Source organism: Melitaea cinxia, chromosome 19 (genome assembly GCF_905220565.1).
Source record: "Melitaea cinxia chromosome 19, ilMelCinx1.1, whole genome shotgun sequence".
Lineage (NCBI taxonomy): Eukaryota > Metazoa > Arthropoda > Insecta > Lepidoptera > Nymphalidae > Melitaea > Melitaea cinxia.
The window spans coordinates 11,501,113-11,521,239 of NC_059412.1; the positions used below are offsets into that span (position 1 = coordinate 11,501,113).

The 20,127-nt window shown below is 33.6% G+C and overlaps 1 protein-coding gene across 1 annotated transcript; it reads right to left on the reverse strand.

Annotated features, from left to right (window-relative positions):
* Positions 1 to 1,387: 1,387 nt before the first annotated feature.
* Positions 1,388 to 18,970, reverse strand: LOC123662660 (cathepsin O-like). Its single transcript, XM_045597467.1, has 6 exons — positions 18,734 to 18,970; positions 18,176 to 18,450; positions 9,729 to 9,861; positions 3,631 to 3,824; positions 2,446 to 2,565; positions 1,388 to 1,721 (listed from the first exon to the last, which is right to left on the reverse strand). Exons 1-6 carry the CDS (start codon positions 18,923 to 18,925, stop codon positions 1,532 to 1,534), a joined length of 1,104 nt encoding a protein of 367 aa, XP_045453423.1. The 5' UTR covers positions 18,926 to 18,970; the 3' UTR covers positions 1,388 to 1,531.
* Between the last annotated feature and the right edge of the window lie 1,157 nt (positions 18,971 to 20,127).

The window sequence follows — 20,127 nt, forward strand, 5'->3', positions numbered from 1 at the left end:
GATGAATTCTCGGTTGACGGAAAACCTTATTTTGCTATATCACCATGAAAGCAACATCGAAGTCAAATGAATGTATGAAGCAAAAGTCTGTAGTTTAGGGTTGCCATAATAAATAATATTTTCAATAAACAAATAAATCGATTAAATCGATAATCGAATTTAATATAATTAATTGCTTGCTTTTTATTTAGTCAATAACAATGTTTCTAAAATAGTTTATTTTTCACCAAAGTTAAATGTTTTTTTACTAAATACACTTTTATAGACTTTTTTTAAACTTTTTTCTTATTAATTCGATTTAACAATACTTTTAATCGATTTTAACAAATAATTGATTTAAAAATATTTTAAAATCGATTGTTTGTTAATAATAATTGTTTGTTTAAGACTGGCAACGTGTTGTAATCAAATCACCAACCGAAAATAAACTAGAAGTATATAATTAATGAATTAAAATACTTATTAAATAAACTTTTCATCAGTTTATATTGATAAAACTGCAATTCACGAATAAACATGATTTAATTTATGAAAATTATTGGTATATTTGTTTTTTTGTATGAATTCTGTTCACCTTGGGCCAAAATGGACAGTCCCCTTTGTTGCCTTTTATGCTCGATGCTCGATTAATATTTTTTTTCGTAATTCTGTACCTCTACTAATTCTTAGCAAAATTATTTAATATATTATTAGTTTTTGAAATAATTTCAGCAATATGGTATCATTAAATATTTCGATGTTAAATTAATTTTACTTTGTCTATGGCTTATTGATATTGTTCATTCATTTGCTCTTTGTGTCACTTCACTAAGCTACACTATACTCTAATTGTCTGTGGTCATAAGTACGCCATATTTGTTTACCAATTAGGACAATTCCAAAAAAACAGACCTTATATAAAAACATTTGCTTCTATTTTTAATTCGAGGCACATTATTGAGTCTTTATTATTGTTATTTTAACCTTAAAATTAAATTATGTATTATTATCTGTTACACATTTATTAAATCTTTTTTTATAAAACTACAGAAGTCTTAGATTTTTGAGGACGGAAAATATTTAATTAGATTCAATAATATATAATGAAACTTTTTTACGTTATTACATAAATATAAAATAGAAAAAATATTCCTACTACACCTTAAACTAATTATTGCTCATTGTGATAAATTTATATAGAAATATGTTTTTAAAAGCACACCATTTTTAATAGATATACAATGATAACAAACTCTTTTACTTGGTAAATTGGTCCCAAATTCATTTAAAAGTAATATAAAATATGTTGGGTACAGACATTAATACGGTTGGAAAACGAAGCGCAACGAGTCATTCGGAAGTTGGCGGCACTGTCACACAATTCTAAAACACGCAAGATCATAAAATAGTGTAACAAAATATTAAAATGAAGATTATAGCAGTTACGGTATAGTTTCATTTTTCGACTACTGTACTATACGTAATGACACTGTCTTCGACAAAAATATAAGAAATTATTAATATTACGCTGGTAACACAAGATTTTACATAATTATGTTATAATATCGATACTGGCAACTTCGTCGGCGAGTCCACAGATGTTACTACCGACTCCTAGTTTTATGTAGCCATCGATTCCAAAACTTTTTCCCCACGAATTTTTGGCAATATAATAGGGAACTTCTGCAGTCAAATCGTAGCCCACCAGCTCCACTGCATGATTCAGGTCCATGGGGCTCCCGCTGGAGATATACATATAATTAATTGATTTTTTGACCGTAATAATGGTGTTTATTGTAAGTATATTTTATATTATTAAGTGTCCATGTTAAAAAGATTATGAACATATATGACATAAAAAGAAAGAGAGAAGACTGGGGGTAGTCGAGAATAAGTACTGGGGAATATTAGAAAAGTAAGTAGGACTCAGAGTATTATAGTAAATACAATAAAAGAAGATATTCTAAACATTTTTGAATATCATATCAAAAATTGACCGCTCCAGCGGGGTCCAGCGGTCAATTTTTGATATGATATTCAAAAATGTTTAGAATTTCTAATGTGTGGGTAACACAAAAATAAAATCGTAGATATTAAAAGAAGATATATTGCTTTTAACAAGTACACACACAAGGAGAAGATAAGACTTGATCAAAACGAAAGATTGATACAAATGTAGAATGTAGTAGACCGCGAACATCATATTTAAAACAATTGAAGAAGGCAAACGTTTTATATTGAGGTCAAGCTGAGTGCAGAATATAAAAAGAAATGAAAGGAGTTCTACCGATAAGAGGTCATACATGAAAATTAAATGAATTCGAGTTTGCCACTCCAAAATTTATCCAATAGCATTTGATAACTGCTTTCTCTAAAACGTCTAACATAGAGTAACCAATCTAACAATATTAAATATTATATAGAAAAAAAATTAAATATATGCTCATTTTCCAATACTAAACCTACCTGCAATGGTATTGAATGACGCCACCGAGGTAGTTCTGCCACGTCAGTGCGTTCACGGCCACTGTTACTGGACCATGGGTCGCTATCATCTCAAGAATCTTCTCTTCTGATCCGATCATGCTGTATAAAATTTTTATTCCATAATTTCGTAACAACATTTCAAACTTTAGAGGAAATTCTCAAATACGTGATATTACTAAATATAATTTGATTCTAATAATTATTTGTTTATGATTTTAGTGATCTTCGAGATGGACCCTCGTGGATTTTGAAAGCTTTTGATTGATAATTCTTGTAATTTCTGTTATGTTATTCTCGTTATATTGTTTGTTAACCCACATCACTACATAGTATAAAACAAAGTCGCTTTCTCTGTCCCTGCACATGTATGTACGCTTAAATCTTTAAAACTACGCAACGGATTTTGATGCGGTTCTTTTTAATAGATAGATTGATTCAAGAAGAAGGTTTATATGTATAATAACATCCATTAAATAGTGGAGAAATACTGTTATTTTTGAGTTTTCTAATGTTATGTCGTAAATAATTATTATTATTTTTTTCGCTTAAATTGCAAACGCAGGCTGAACCCTACGAGAAAATAATTAGAAAGAGAGAAAATAATTTACTAAGTATTGTACACATTGAAAAGGTCTACAGAAAACTCCGCGATGGTATATACCTATCTTTTATGGATATCCCACAATAACACTTTTTTGTCATTTACTTTTAACGACAAATAATGGCTAATTTTTGAAGCGATTTTAACCAATACAGCATTAATCCTTATCCAATTAAATACCTTAAATATATTTATTATTTAATATAGATCTATATGGCCCTTTACAGCATATGATTTAGATGAATATTTTCGAAGATATTACAGATTTAAAAATCGCGGTACGTAGCATTTGCGGCGGTTCCGGCCGGCTTTTACTCTAAGTTAACGCGTGCGGGCCACGGGCAGTAATGAATAAATCAAAACTACTGGATCGATTTTAATCATTTTTTCAGTGAATGACATAGGCTATAATTATATTTTATACCCGTGCGAAGCCGGAGCGGGTCGATACTTTGTCGATTTACAGTTCCATCTAATTTCTTAGTGTTATTTCTTCGTATTGTTTTTAACATCTGTCGAAATATAATTATAACTAATTATACTAATAATAACTACAAACTCACTCGTCGCAGGTAAACGTCTTAACTCGCACGCCCGTTGCGTTATCATTCTTCTTACAGACGCCGCTAGTTAACTGCAGAGGGTAATCTTTATCCAACTGAACTGCTGTATTGGTTATCATGAGCCAATCTAGAAGAAGGCAGATATCTCCACCCAAACAACCGCTGTTTCCAAGGCCAGCGCAGTCGATTACTTCCTGTAATACAAACATACAAATTTATATAACTCTGCTGACTGGCCACTGTCTGAAATGAAATGAGAATATTTATTTCGCTGTAAGGTTACACTGTTGACGCCACAACGCATAGATTCTTTTTCTTTAATGTATTACTCGAAACGCATATACTTCTAATATCTTCCTATCCTTTTCTCTTCTCTCCTGCATCTTCGCCTAAGGGAAGAAAAGGACAATGCATAACAATAACAAATGTGTCAACGGCGCTCGCGTCGACGTCTTGAAATATTATGTGTTGAAAAAGATATGAAATAAGAGTCCGCGCTAATGACATGCCTCCCGCTTAGTTGTGTAATAAACCGTTATAAAAGTGAAAAATCAAGATATTAATATAATAATTCAACACTTCACGAACGTCAAATAAAAACTCTACATTTAAAATAAAAAATAACAGTCATGATAGAAAATCCACTAACAATTTCGAAATTGCTATAATTTAATATTAGGTGCATTACAAACTTAGGTAATGTACCCAGTGTACTGACTAGGTAATATCACAGGTGGAGACTGGATGAGGATTGCGGAGATCCGAGATTTTCGGCACGAGCTTGAAATAGCCCATGTCCAGCAGTAGACTGTGATATAGTGAAACAAAATGTATATAATAATCCATTATACACGCAGTTGTCACTCTCGTTTGTGATTACAGCTCTACTCTACGTGTCAATGTTTAATTTTAACCTTCCCCAACAAACAAGTTTCAAACGCGTAAAGAGTTTTTAGAACCGGTCAAATGGCTTCCGCAATAAAGGCGTTGAAGCAATTTGTTTGCCACAAAAACTTCATTTTAGACTGGCATCATAATGGTCTGAAAATGAGCCCAGAATATTATGCAGACTATCTTCATAAGAACAAAAGAAAATTATCTTAGGATGGATGGATTTATCTCTACAAAGCATAAAAACGGCTACCTTAGAAAGCCCTCAGGATAGTCTGATTTCCTTAATTATTTAAGTCATTGATGTAATTTAGAAAAGAAACAAAAAAAGATAATCATCATACCTATTTTATTTTTAATGTAATTTATTATCTTAATTTATTCTTGTAAATATTATTCACGGGACGAAATTGAAACTTCAATTTATATTTTATCACGAAACCTGTTAAATAGCTGGTCAGATCGATTTGCAATTATAATTACAAAAAACTACAAAGAGATCAGTGCCCGCACTAAATCGCTAAACACTATTAATATAAGAGTTATTCAGTTTGTCTGTTATAATACAAGCTCATATTTTGTAAATTATTTCAATATAATATATTAAACCTTAATGAATTTTAAGCAAAATAAACTTGCGTGTAACGCCTTTCGTATCAATATGATCTCGATGGAGATATTTATTTATTTATTTATTTAACACTTTATTGTACACCAAACAAATAAGCTAGCAACATTAGCAATAATTTGTAGAAAAAAAAAATGTACAAAAGGCGGCCTTATTGCTTAAGAGCAATCTCTTCCAGGCAACCTTAGGGCAAAGGAGATGGTATATTGACGGTGTAGGTGTAGAGTATAATTTTATAAAAAAATAATATATATATATATATATATATATATATATATATATATATATATATATATATATATATATATATATACCGGAGATATTGTATTTTTTTTATACTGTATATAGATGGTAAGTGGTTTGTAACCTATATACATCTGCAACACCAGAAGCATTGCATACGCGTTGCCGACCCTCCCCAGGAGCTCTGACCACCTTACTTACCACAGGTACACAGCAATACTTAAGAACAATGATATTTGCCTGTGATCTTCTGTAATGTTGAGGTACTTATATCTATATTTAAGTACTTAGCTTATTCTTTTTTAAGGCACCCTACCTCATCCTTCAAATCATTGCCAATCATAGCATACCTACCAAGTTTGAATTTGAGAGAAGAGTTGACAACTGCACTAACTTATTTAATTTTATTAATTTATGATTTATTTGCAGCGAAGATAATCTATACTATCCTCTGATTAAAACCTGTCCTAGAACCGGTTAATTATATATATGTATAGTTAAGACAAAATTTTTAGAAATTTTTACATTCTACAACTTTCATAGTGGATGCGGGTAATAATATGTGGTGGTAAAAAGGAAGATACTCCCAAAACGATCTTTGATCTTGACTATGACACATATTTATATGGAGTCAGGACGATTAAACGTTACTTTATGCGACCTCAGAAAGAATATTTAGGGTATCAAAATAAAAGTTTATGAAAAATTTCAGCTTCGTTCCATTCTGAAGTTGACACCATTTTTCAGCTTAATTGTCTGTGCTATAAACTAGAAGCGGCTTTCGCGTTAGAACCGCAAAATGACATTCATAAATACAATATGAAATATGGAATATAGAGAAAAGAAAATTATTATAAAATTCCAGTGCAGTTAGATAAACAATGACAAACAGAAACTTGCCCCAGACAACGATTGCAACCGGTTCGAAGTCCAAATTGTTTTTGAAAAGCCAGTTTTTTAAAAAAAACGAAACATATGCAGTAGAACAAGTATGCGCTTAAGTATTATTCACACAAATTACATTCGTAAAGAAACTTAATTTTACAACCGTTTTCATCATTTCATAACAATTTAACATTTTACGATCGCATAAAATAACTGTTTATAAGAATTATAATTTAAAACACATTTCAGCCTATCGCAGTCTACTGCTGTACATAGGCCAGGACTCCACAAGTTCACGCCAAAAATGGCGTTTTGGCGATGTTTTGCCCATAGTCACCGCGCTGGGCAGGCGGGTCGGTGACCGCAGGGCTGGCTTTGTCGCACCGAAGACGCTCCCGTCTTCGGCCTGTGTATTTCAAAGCCAGCAGTTAGACGGTTATCCCGCCGTCGGTCGGCTTTTTAAGTTCCAAGGTGGTAGTGGAACTGTTTATCCCTTAGTAGTCTCTTACGAAACCCACGGGTACAGAAGGGCTGGGTATATTCTTTACTGCCGTAACCACACGGCAGATAATAATTATATAGTTAAAAAAATTAGGACAAATTTAAAAATGACTGATATAATAATGAAGGGTCTGTTGGTCCTAATCAAAGGCAAAGAAAATGTGGACTCATTTCGGACCCATTCTATTTATAAATGAGAATTTCAGTAAAATCTGCTTCTATACAATTTACTGACAAATAGGGTTGAATCTTTATCGATAAATTGAGTCGGATTTACGCCTATATATGTACATAATTCACGTAGGATATATCAGTTACATATATGTATATGTTTTTTTTTTAATTTGAATGGATCAAAGTTGTATCTTTAAAAAAAACAAACAAAGTCAAATCAAGTGACTAGTTTAATTAGATTATATTTCGCCTCGTCTCTTAATCCCACGTCTGAATAAATTACAAACGATTACCGGTATTAATTTCATTGATAGATAACAGTATTTAATAATCAAGATTATGAGCAAATTCTAAATATAGAATTGTAAACATTGTCGATTCTAACCATACGACTTTTACTTTCAATTATTTCACGTATTAATTTTACAGTTATTAATAATTATTATTATATAATACTTACGGTACGTTATTAATCTTCACAGCTATCTACACTAATAAGGTGTAGTGTGTCTGTTGTTGTTTATTTAATTCTTTTAATCGACCAGGGACTTTTTTTCCGCGGGGAAATGCTTTTACGCACCCCGCCGATGAGGCCGGCGGGAGTGTGGGACTCCTGGCCAACCCAGACTACCCACTAAAATCCAGCGGGCCCTCATCGCCATAGCGGGGCGCCACGGGACGCACTGTGAGCGCTCTATCACCCCGGCGGCGAGTGGGAGGAATAGTGGTGCCCTTCTCCCAATCTATTGCGAAAGGTGAAGGAGCGCATAACGGCGTCTCCTTCCACCTGATAGTCTCCTGCGGAGCGGGTTGGCGTCAGCCTCGCGCTGTCGCTCCGCAGTTTCCTTTAACGCCATGACCTCCTAGCAGGAGTTTACGGCCGACCAGCACCTCTCGCTGCCGAGCATGCTGCGGACCACGCTCGGCAGCGACAGATCTTCGCCTATTACGGCCACCAGGGTGCAGCGCTGGGGACCCAATCGACCAGGGACTAACCTAACCTAACCTATGGACGCCTGCAACACCAGAAGCATCGCAAGCAGATATTAACTCCCCTTCCTCGGAGCATATTCAATTACGAAGGATATTCAATTATTATCCTTACAGAAGTCCTAAACTTTAAAAGTAACTTAAAATACTCCCTTCGCTTTGACTAACATTGATTTATTTAAAATATTGTATTTTTTAACCGACTTCCAAAAAAGGAGGAGGTTCTCAATTCGACTGTATTTTTTTTTTTATGTATGTTACATCAAGACTTTTGACCGAGTGGACCGATTTCGACAAATTTTATTTTAGTCGAAAGGTGGTGTGTGTCAATTGGTCCCATTTAAATTTATTTGAGATCTAACGACTAATTTTCGAGTTATATCTAATAATGCGTTTTTACTTGACGCTTTTTTCATCGACCTACGTTGTATTATACCACATAACTTTCTACTAGATGTACCGATTTTGATAATTCTTTTTTTGTTGGAAAGGGGATATCCCTAGTCTAGTACCATGATAAGGAAACCAGGATCTGATGATGGGATCCCAGAGAAATCGAGAGAAACTCTCGAAAATCTGCAATAACTTTTTACTGGGTATACCGATTTTGATAATTTTTGATTTAATCGAAAGCTGATGTTTATCATGTGGTCACATATAAATTTTATCGAGATCTGATCACTATTTTTTTAGAGTAATCTTTGATAACGCGTAGTTACTTGACAATTTTTTCGTCGATCTACGTTGTATTACTCGTCGATGTAATTGAAGTCGGTTTTTTTTTTCGTTTGCGAGCAAACACAATTATTTAACGTGTCACTTCAATCTTAATAATAAATAAAAAGTATATTTGTTTACTAGAACATTAAATATGTATTTGGGTTGGCTCTTTTAGCAAACGCGAAATGGCCACGCGGTACCGAATTCGGTGAAAGAAACTGACTTAGAAGCACGAGGCACTCCACGTGCTCTTGTTTTGTTTTTTTCGTATATCGTCGTTATGTCTATCATCGTGAATCCTATCTCACATAATTGCTTTTAACAAACAAGTTAAGCCTTAGATTTTTATGTACCTTTCTTGGATTACTATCTGCAAAAAAACTTAAAATAACTTAATATTTTGATTATTTTGACTAAGTTAGGGTTGCACATAACACTAGGTATATTACCTAAGTTTGTAATGTACTCAATGTTAAGATATAAATTTTTATTTTATTGTTTGTTTTTTTGCTATCCTAACTTTCTTTTATTACTGTCGAGTTTTTTTTTCTTAATTTATTTGTATTATTATTTTTGTAAATGACATTTCATGTTTTTTTTTTCATTTCATTACATTAATGAAACGTCGAAATGAATGTACGTGCATAACATACAAACAACTGCACTAAATCGGACAGTTCTATATCATATATATTAAGACGCTAAGGTTAATCTTTGCCTCCTTTTTAGAAAAAAACCTCACCATTACTGCACATAAATTATATATCATTGTATAGATAATTGTTTGCTCTACCGGCATCCACAACTAAAATTATTATTATTGCTTTTGTTTTTGTAAATTAATTAATTATTAAAATTAAATATTATGACGGTTTTAATTTTGGAACAACGTTTACAAGATTGACGATCGGTAAATTTTTTACTTATTTAGTGCGAAATATTCGCACGGGTATTGCTAGTTTTTTTTTTTAATGTATTTAAAAAAAATATCGAGGTTCAAAGTTCACCACGTCACCTGGCAATAAATACAAACATAGCTTACATAACTTTAATATAAACAACTAACCTGCACACTGAGAGTGTTAAGCTTGCCAGTGTTGATGGCGGACATGGCTTCCATGGTGCCTATGGTGCTAAACGCCCAGCATGCTCCACAGCGACCCTGATCTCGTACTGGACCTATCACGCCTTTCTCCCTCCTAAAAAATAAATCAAATATCTATTATTTCTTATTCCTTAAAAAAATTATGAATTCGAATTCAAATAAATATAAAAAATCGATAATAAAAAAAATGTTATTCTAATGAAAACGTAATTACTTTTTACTGCATGGAATTAGCGGGATATCAAGAATACGTTTCAGGTTTTTTTTTGTAACAAAATTAGCAATTAAATCTAGATCTTTCCAGAATTGGCTGGTTTTTATGGTATAAATACACGACGTCATGGCACACCTTTTCAAAGTACATTGGACGTACATGTATTTGTGCAAGCGCATGTATTTACTAATGATTTGATATCGATTATTTGTCAAGTCTCATCGTGTCGTCAACAAATAAAATTATATTTTAACCTTAATCCTTGTTGTAAATAACAAAGTCGAATCGGTTCCCTGAACAATGATTGTACTAAAATAAGAATCAACTATCAATTTAAATTCATAACACTCAAAAAGATAATCACAGCATTCTGAATCAGTGCTCCGGAAACCCGTTCAACATAGGTAGGTAGGTAGGTATGTAGTAAATACTACCTACACAAAAACCCAAACCATGACTAAAGCCAAAAAAAGTCCGATTACATTAAGCCCATTAAAATCGTTGTACATAGACATTCAGTATTCTACGAACTTTGCCTTAAATACTCGTAGTTTTTACAGAAAACACCGTTTTTAGGATAGAGTGCATATTATTTATTGTACACCAAAATACAAACAGAGTAGTAAATAAAAACAAAGATGTACAAATGTCATCTTATCGCTGAAGAACGATTTCTCCCTGACAATCTTTGGGCACAAGACACGTTACGAGTATACCTATATAGTAGCGACGGATAGGTTAGGTTCATCATTACAGCCTATACAGTCCACTGCTGGACATAGGCCTCCACAAGTTTACGGCAAAAATAACGTGAACTCATGTGTTTTGCCCATAGTCACCACGCTGGGCAGGCGGGTTGGTGACTGCAGGGCTGGCTTTGTCGCACCGAAGACGCTGCTACCCGTCTTCGGCCTGTGTGTTTCATGGTTATCCCGCCACCGGTCGGCTTTTTAAGTTCCAAGGTGGTAGCAGAACTGTGTTATCCCTTAGTCGCCTCTTACGACACCCACGGGAAGAGAGGGGGTGGCTATATTCTTTAGTATCTTAGCCACACAGTACAGGTTAGGTTAGCTACGTACAATTCACTAAATAACAAAATGAAAATAAGAACTATGGTTTATAGAAAAGCTTCTATACATATTCATATACATGCGCACCAAAAGGAATAAAAGCAAATTATGAATTATACTCATTCATATATCATCTGAACATTTGTTAATAACTAAATTAGACCATCATTCCATATAGTAAGGGTGCTTACGTCCCGAATATAACTGAGAACCTCTAACGACTTATTGTTAGAAACAACAAACCACAGACAGAACTGCGGTTACACGACTACTTAGTCGACAACTGGGTAATCGATACCGATGTCTACAATATCAATAATTATTGCGTGACGAGATCACGTTTAACTAAGTATTGTAGATTAAGTTACAGGATATATAGTTTAAATAATAAAAATCTCTTTACTGAACTTGGCTTCAAAATCACTTTTTTCACTTCACTACCTCAATGTTTAAAAAATTTACTAACGCGGTAATATCAATTCTAATCAACATGGGTTGACAGCACAGGTCTGTGTTAGACCCTTAGCAAATTTTTTTTTAATTGAAATCTGTAAACATGTTTTTAAAGTGCACTTATATTTATATGTTTAATATGAAGTTTCCATCGATTCTGACCCAAGATTCTGCAGAGAAGAATCAAAAGGAAACTCGGCAGTTACTGTTTAAAAAATAAATTGTCAATAATTATAAATTATATCTTATCTTTCATGAAAGAAAAAGATACCTTTATTTATAAAACTGTAATATGCATCGTAACCCCATCTCCTAAACTTCGATATACCCTGACTTAATGGACAGTCTTCCCATACAGTTATTCATTATATGACATATATACATTAAGGGCCGGTTCCATTTTGTGGTGTTTATCAGGTTGTGGATAAACTTAGTCTTGCACATAAGTTACGAATTGACAGTAACAGTAAGAGGTAGAATAAGCCATCAGGACTTACACTTCAGCCTGTAATAGCCCACTGCTGGGCATAGGCCTCTTTACCCATGTAGGAGAAGGATCAGAGCTTAATCAATCACGCTGCTCCAATGCTGGTTGGCGGATATATATCCTACTATGAGTAACTCCGAGGCACAGTGGGGATGATCCACAAGGACTGCACAAACACCCAGACCACGGCAAACATCTGTATGGCCAATACAAATGTTCCTCAGATTTTTTTTATATGACTCCTCAATTAACAAAGTACATCTTTTGAATTTATATTTACGAAAAGAAATATCTCATATATAATGGTATTCTGTGGTAAACAAGAATAATAATCTATACAAATCTATACAAATAAATAAAATTGCAGTGTCTGTTTGTAATATTGAGATAACAGCTTTTTACTAAATGCATGCATATGGATGTGTATACACGGTACATATACCAAAATAGCGTTTTTTATAATTTTTGTCTGTCTGTCTATCTGTTTGTTCCGGCTAATCTTTAAAACGGCTGGACAGATTTTGACGGGACTTTCACTGGCAGATAGCCGATGTAATAAGGAAAAACTAAGGCTACTTTTATTTTTGAAATTTATTCATTTTATAAGTCTGCGAACCGAACAATAGCTTTTTTGTTAAATTACACGCGGACGAAGTCGCGGATCCAGCTAGTTACATCATAAAAGTTTATTTGTTGGAGTCCGTCATTCGTCAAGTAGCGTGTTCTTGTGTGACCTTTATTTTAAAAATTGATTTCGAGGAAAATATGCACCAAAATATTTTGAAAACTTATTTTTAAAAGTAGTTTTAGACCTGTTGACATACATATGACATTCACACAAGTTCAAAATAAAAAATTAATATCATAAAATAAATAGTGGTTATACTCGTAATAAAATGTTCGATACATGAGTTATTTATCGAAAGAGATATGGATTAAAAATATATTATATATTATTTGATTTCAAAATTATCAACTGAGGTAGAGCATAGCCGGAGCTCAAATCTGGATCAGCCCGATTTGGGAAGTACCTGGACCTTACAAAAGATCACAGCTAAATAATACTGACCTCAAGCAGTATTGTGTTCCTGTTGGTGAGTAAGGTAGCCAAAGAGTAGAGCTCTGGGGGGATTGGGATAGGGTCGGCAACGCGCTTGTGATGCTTGTAGTATTGTAGGTATTTATAGGCTACGGTAATCGCTTACCATCAGGTGAGCCGAACGCTTGTTTGCCGACCAGCGACCTAGTTACATAAAAAAGTAATATATAGCAATAACTTTATAAATTTAATAATTAGCTCTTGCTCAACCACATAGGATATAGTGTATATAAAAGAAATTTAATTAAAATCGATTTATCTACGAAAAATAATTGTTTGCTCACAAACGAAAAAAACCGACTACAATTAAATCGAACTGTATGTATTACGAAAAAACAGTCAAGTAAATACGCGTTATCAAAGATTACTCAAAACGTAATCATCAGCTCTCGATCAAATTTGAATGGAACCACACGACAAGCATCAGCTTTAGATTAAAACAAGAATCATCAAAATCGGTACATCAATTAAAAAGTTATGCGGTATAATACAATGTAGGTCGACGACAAAATACGCATTATTGGACACAACTCGAAAAGTACTAGTCAGATCCCAATTAAATTTAAATGGGACCACAAGACACACATAATCTTTCGCTTAAAAAAAAACAAGAGTCAAAACTTCTGAGGAACATACATAAAAAAATGCAATCGAATCGAGAACCTCCTCCTTTTTAGGAAGTCTACTAATAAGGGAGTTAATACTGCCATTTATTTTTATTTGCTGGATTAGTTGATAAGTTTAATATGATATTGTTTCACCTCTGATACACATATAATATATTTACAAGTAGATAAATCATATGTTATTACAATAAAGACTTTAAAACGAGACATACAACAAGTTTTTATCTTTGCCAACTGCACTCGGAGGACATTGCCCGCTATCGGCTATCTCGGTATTGTATCCATACCTGTTTATTGCCAATCTACATGTTGCATAATATACGAACTTACGAAGCATTATGCAATGTTCTTTGCGTTAGCTTGTTAAAATAACATTTATAGTAAAACACAACCGTTTCAGACAACACGACTGAAGTAAAACTTCGTAAAATCGTAACTCTCTTTCAACTTCTGTTCGCCTCGCCCGATCACACTTGTCGTGACGCTCTCGTTGCGCATTCACCAGCTTACTTCTCGAGTCAAGCGTGCGTTAAGAAGTTTTACTTCAATGAAACCAACTGTGTCGAGACGCTATTTGGAATTAGTGAGTTACCCGCAGCGGTATTTATCTAGAATCATTTCTATGATGCAGTGGTTCTTAACCTTTTAGTGATGAGGGACCGTTTCACCGTCCGTTTTGCCCCGGATCTCTATATGTTTGAGCGTAAAACCTTGGGTACTTGCAACTAGACAATCAGTATAATGTCGTAGATGTTGGTACGAAACCGACAATATTTGCTCATTTTGAAACATGAATATTAGAAAGTTGTTAATATTGAAAGCTAGGCTAGTCCTAGACTTTGCTTATGACAATTTAGTCAGTTGTCTATGTTGAGACGATCGCGTCTACTAGACACAAAACTTAACGAATTTTTAATTTTAATGTTGTTCAAATTCTATTGATGTGATCCAGAATTTTAAGAACATTTTCAAGGATTACTTACACACTAGTTACGATATTATGTAACTTTCAGTATACAAATATCCCATTGGGATCTATTTATTCTTTTGCAATAAGACTATAAAAGCCATAGCTTAATTGAGAAATGGAAATTATATTTCAAACAAATATTTTTATTATGAATAGGTATAACACAAATTCTCGTCAACCATGTCTCGGAGAGCACGTAAAACTGTCGGTCCCGGTTGTTATCATGACACCTGATAGTCATTACTCATAGAAGGGAATATATTCGACAACATGCAGTGGAGCAGGGTGGAGGACGACCCTTCTCCTACATGAAGAAAGAGGCTTATGCCCAGCAGTGGTATGTTACGGGCTGGATGAACCAAAACACAAATGTGTGTCGAATATAGACATTATTTTACTTATAGTTTGTTCAGACTGTTCAGAGGATTTTGCATCTAGCACAGTGACAGTCGTACATATTTATGGTTTCCTAATTAAGTAACAATTGCCTCAAATTGGTGTCAGCATCGAGACTTCTTTACGGACTATTTTATATAATATTTGAGTGGTTATTGAAAATTGTTTGTATAAATGTACCTGTGTAATGTTATTAAATAAAACAAAAAATTATAAATAAAACAATACGTCTGATATACATATTTTTAAACGTCTTAGTTCTCTAATTACGAATTAATGACGGGACCATTTTTTTAACCGACTTCCAAAAAAGGAGGAGGTTCTCAATTCGACTGTATTTTTTTTTTATGTATGTGACTTCAGAACTTTTGACTGGATGGACCGTTTTCGACAATTTTTTTTTTAATCGAAAGGTGGTGTGTGTCATTTGGTCCCATTTAAATTTATTTGAGATCTAACAACTACTTTTCGAGTTATATCAAATAATGCGTTTTTACTTGACGCTTTTTTCGTCGACCTACGTTGTATTATACCACATAAGTTTTTACTGGATGTACCGATTTTGATAATTCTTTTTTTTTAGAAAGGAGATATCCCTAGTTTGGTACCATGATAAGGAAACCAGGATTTTATGATGGGATCCCAGAGAAATCGAGGGAAACTCGAAAATCCGCATAACTTTTTACTGGGTGTACCGATTTTGATAATTTTTAATTTAATCGAAAGCTGATTGATGTTTATCATGTGGTCACATTTAAATTTTATCGAGATCTGATAACTACTTTTTGAGTAATCTTTGATAACGCGTAGTTACTTGACTATTTTTTCGTCGGTCTACGTTCAATTACTTGTCGATGTAATTAAAAGTCGTTTTTTTTTTTCGTTTGCGAGCAAATATAATTTTTTTTTTAATTTCTAATAATTTTAATATAATAATCTTTAGTACAAATCATCACCGAGTCTTCCCAGTAAGTAGTCAGAGACACTTGTAATTATTTATTAAATATTGTCATGTAGTCTTAAAAAATATTGTGTAAATAATGCATCACCTTTTATAAATGTACTTAACCATCTTTACAAAGAAAAAAAAGTTAAAACAAAATTATCTCTGTCATATCAAAAACAACGAGATCTGGAGATATATTATTAGGTCGGAGTTGTTAGTTTGTTAATTCAAGGTAAAATTTTCCAATTTTTTTTATTTAGATATATATATCTAGGTCGGTAATTAGATAGGTCGGTATTTAGATATGTATATCTAGGTCGGCAAACAAGCGTACGGCTCACTTAACTAATAATAATAACTTAACTTGCCGATATTTCGTAGGTAGTGACAGGATTCCGTTGCCGTAGAAATTTTGGAACTTGTCATTAAAAAACCGCGACAAATAGTTTTGACAGTCCTTCTTTTACGTTAACTTTACACAACCTAAAGAATTCTGAGGAGACAGAAACGGATGGATATCTGAGGGTGCAAGATCGGGTCTATATGGTGGATGCAATAAGACTTCCCATTCAAATTCTCTCATTTTTTGTTAAGTGGCCTAAATACGTATGTGGTCTGGCATTGTCGTGATGAAAAATCACACCTTTTCTGTTGATCAATTCTGGCCGCTTATTCCCAATTTCTTGCTTAAATCTCATTAGCTTTTAATAGCAGAAATCTAAATCGTCATTTTGGCCTAAGCGGTAAAAGCCCATAATGAGTAATGCCCTTCCAATCCCATTATACACTCAACATCACCTTATTGCGTGTCATTTCGGGTTTCGCCGATAGTCTGTGTAGCTTGACCGACATTTGACTACGATATCTTTCGTAAATTCTTAGCGTAGGTGATCCACCTTTCATCACCAGTGATCAATCTCTTCAAAAATTATTCGATATCATTACGTCTTAAGAGAGAATCGCAAATGAGTAGACGGTCCATTAGGTTTGTTCCAGTGAGTTCATGTGGGACCCATATATCGTGCTTTTTTGTATAGCCAGCATTTTTCAAATGGGCCAAAACTATTTTATGGTCAATTCTCAAATCTTCAGCTATATCGTAACTACTCAGATGTGGATCTAGCTCCACTTTACATCTCCACTCCACACACGGTCAAAATGTCGTTACGTTTATCCGTAACAGGGCGACCACAGCATTTGCATCTTTGACATCGAAATTTCCTGACGGATAACGCTTAAACCAATTTTGTGCTACTCTTACCGACACTGCATTAGGTCCATAAATGTCACAAAATTTCGTTTGCGGCTTGAGCTGTGTCTTTCCCTAAACTTTAAAATGTACCTACTTTTTCAGGAACAAATTAAAGTTTTTCAACTTTGACATAAAAGCCTTCAAAGGACTCTCTAATTGGTTATCAATACTCTTGTTCCATGTTCATTCTTTCTCCAGAATTTCTGAGAGACTGTTTTGAAGATATTTTGTAGCTCTTTCTCTCGCTTTTTCTCTCTCCCCACCGTGCCTAAGAGAGCATGTTAAGCCTTTTGTTCTGGTTGTTATTATGACGTATCCACGTATATGTGGCGTATTGACGACGCGTTAGCGCAGTGGTAATAGCACTGGCTGTTGCGCTGGTGGTCGCGGGTTCGATTCCACTCACGACAGACATGTGTATCGACCATGTAGATGTTAGTCGTGGTCTGGGCATTACGTTTGTGTATTTTATGTTTCCAGACCCCCAACACAAGAGAAAATCCTACTGGGGAATCCGTTAAGTGTGAAGCGTTTATTATTAATATATATAACTTTTATATGTAAATAATAATGAAACCTCATTTCTTGTTTTTATTTACAATTAATTAATTCTATTTATATTTTACTACGTGCACATTGTTTTGATCATTTGATCATTGATTTGATATTGTATATTTTGTGTGTGAGGATTGTTTTTTATATTATTAATTTTCTTATTCTTTAACAGAGTCAGTGGAGATAGTGAAAATCTTATCATTACTGCAACCGTTACATAGCTCATTCGCTAAATTATTATGTACACCTCTTATTAACTTTATATATTGACAGATTGCAAGACAGTAGAATATTTGTTGAGTCAGCTAATTGTTAATAAATGAAAATAAAAATTACTTACCAATCAACACGTTGTGGAAGAACAGCTCTCTTCTTTCTAATATAATTAGCAGAACTAGAATCACTTTTATCATCATATTTATAATTCTTGTCGTGTTGTTTCCAACTCTGTCTTAACCTCCGATTACGATTGTGATGAGGTTTCTCATCGGACAAGTGGATTTCATGAAACTCGTCTTTCGACATATCTGATAATTTTGTTAGGCCATATTTGGCTCTAAGGTGGATTGGACCTCGAGATGCTGCGTTTAATGTATCTATCTCTTGAACTGATGCCTAAAAGATTTTTAATGTAATAAATAAACAATAATAATAATGAATATATATAAGAACTTTTTAATTAAAATTAAATAAAATTAGTTGTAACATTCTGGTCTAAAACGTTTATTTATTTTAATGTTTTAAACATTCTTAAAATAATACATCAACAATTATAAAAGTTAACGAGTTTTTAATTATATTTAAAGCATTGTTTTTAGATTATTGTAATCGTTTGTAAGTTATCAAACTTTTAAGACGATCGATTAAAAATCTAAGTTTCTTTTAAGCATTTACTCACACAAAAGTGTTCCAGCCTCGTTTCATATTCCACGGGATTATTCTTATACGACTTATTAAACTTTTCTATATAACTATCGAACATAGGTCGTAATTCCTCCTTATTTTTCGTCCTCGGATATGTAAGAGGTATAGCAACAAATAACAAGCTCAGTAACGCAAACGCAAGAAACCAATTCCACCATTTTTTCATTATAACCGATTTACTGACTTTAAATACAAAACAAAAAAAAAAAATACGTCTCTTCAGTATTGTGCTCTGTGATATTTATTTGTGTGACATTGACTTTTAAAGTTTTGACACTACCTCATACCTGACAATTCACATTCATTTATTCACTTTTTATTCATCACAAATGGATATTGTCAATTCTTGGAATACCGTTAAAAATTCGGTAACATTAATTTGTCTCGGCAGGCATAACGTTATTTATGAAATAATGATACCCTAAATAACGTTATTTTGGAGTTATTATACCTGTATATGTTTTACCGGTATTATATTTTTTAGTCTTGATGACGCGTTAGCGCAACGGTTACAGCACTGGTTTGTGGCTGTTGCGCTGGCAGTTGCGAGTTCAATCCCCGACAAACAATTGTATTGACCATACAGATGATTGCCGTGGTCTTGGTGTTTGTGCAGTCCTTGTGGGTTTCCCCACCGTGCCTCGAAGAGCACGTTAAGCCGTCGATCCTGGTTGTTATCATGTACACCTGATGGCGATCGTTACTCATAGTAGGGAATATATCTACAAATCCGCATTGCAGCAGCGAGGTGAATTAAGCTCTTATTCTTCTCCTACATGGGGAAAGAGTCTATGCCCAGCTGAAGTGATGTTTTACCGGTATTAACTCATTTCATGTTATATTTGTTACAATTTATACCGTTATCGTTAATTACTATTGTTACTCATAAAGGTATCCAAATTATTACGCTCGTACAATGTATGAGAGACAGATTAAATTTGTAATTGGGGCCGTTTTTAAATTATTACTAAATACTTATTCTTTAGTTAGCATATTTGTGTTTAATTTTTTACGATAGTGATTTTGAACTCTAATATAATGTATTCAATTTTCTGTCACAACTCCTCTAATTTATTAAAAACTAGCTGTGCCTGCGACTTCGTCCGCGTTTTGGGTATTTACATGTTCAACGTGATTCTTTGGATTGGCATAACTTATTTATTTATGAACGGATTGACATGAAACAAGCACTTAAATGTTAAGTGAAGCTTATCACGATATATTAGTGAAAATCACATCTAAATCGGATAAGCGGTTTCTGAGATTAGCGTGCACAAATGCACAGACAAACAGATAAAAAGTGATATTTGCGTTGATAAAGATCCCAATAATAATCTTCCATGTACAGACAGTGATCCTTTACATTTT

Excerpts from the sequence above, each read along its gene's own strand:
- LOC123662660 (XM_045597467.1), bottom strand. The coding sequence starts at position 18,925 with ATGAAAAAATGGTGGAATTGGTTTCTTGCGTTTGCGTTACTGAGCTTG. Across the intron at positions 3,825-9,728 it reads TTAACACTCTCAGTGTGCAG|GAAGTAATCGACTGCGCTGG; the intron begins GTTAGTTGTTTA and ends TTTGTATTACAG. Across the intron at positions 2,566-3,630 it reads AAGACGTTTACCTGCGACGA|CATGATCGGATCAGAAGAGA; the intron begins GTGAGTTTGTAG and ends AATTTTATACAG.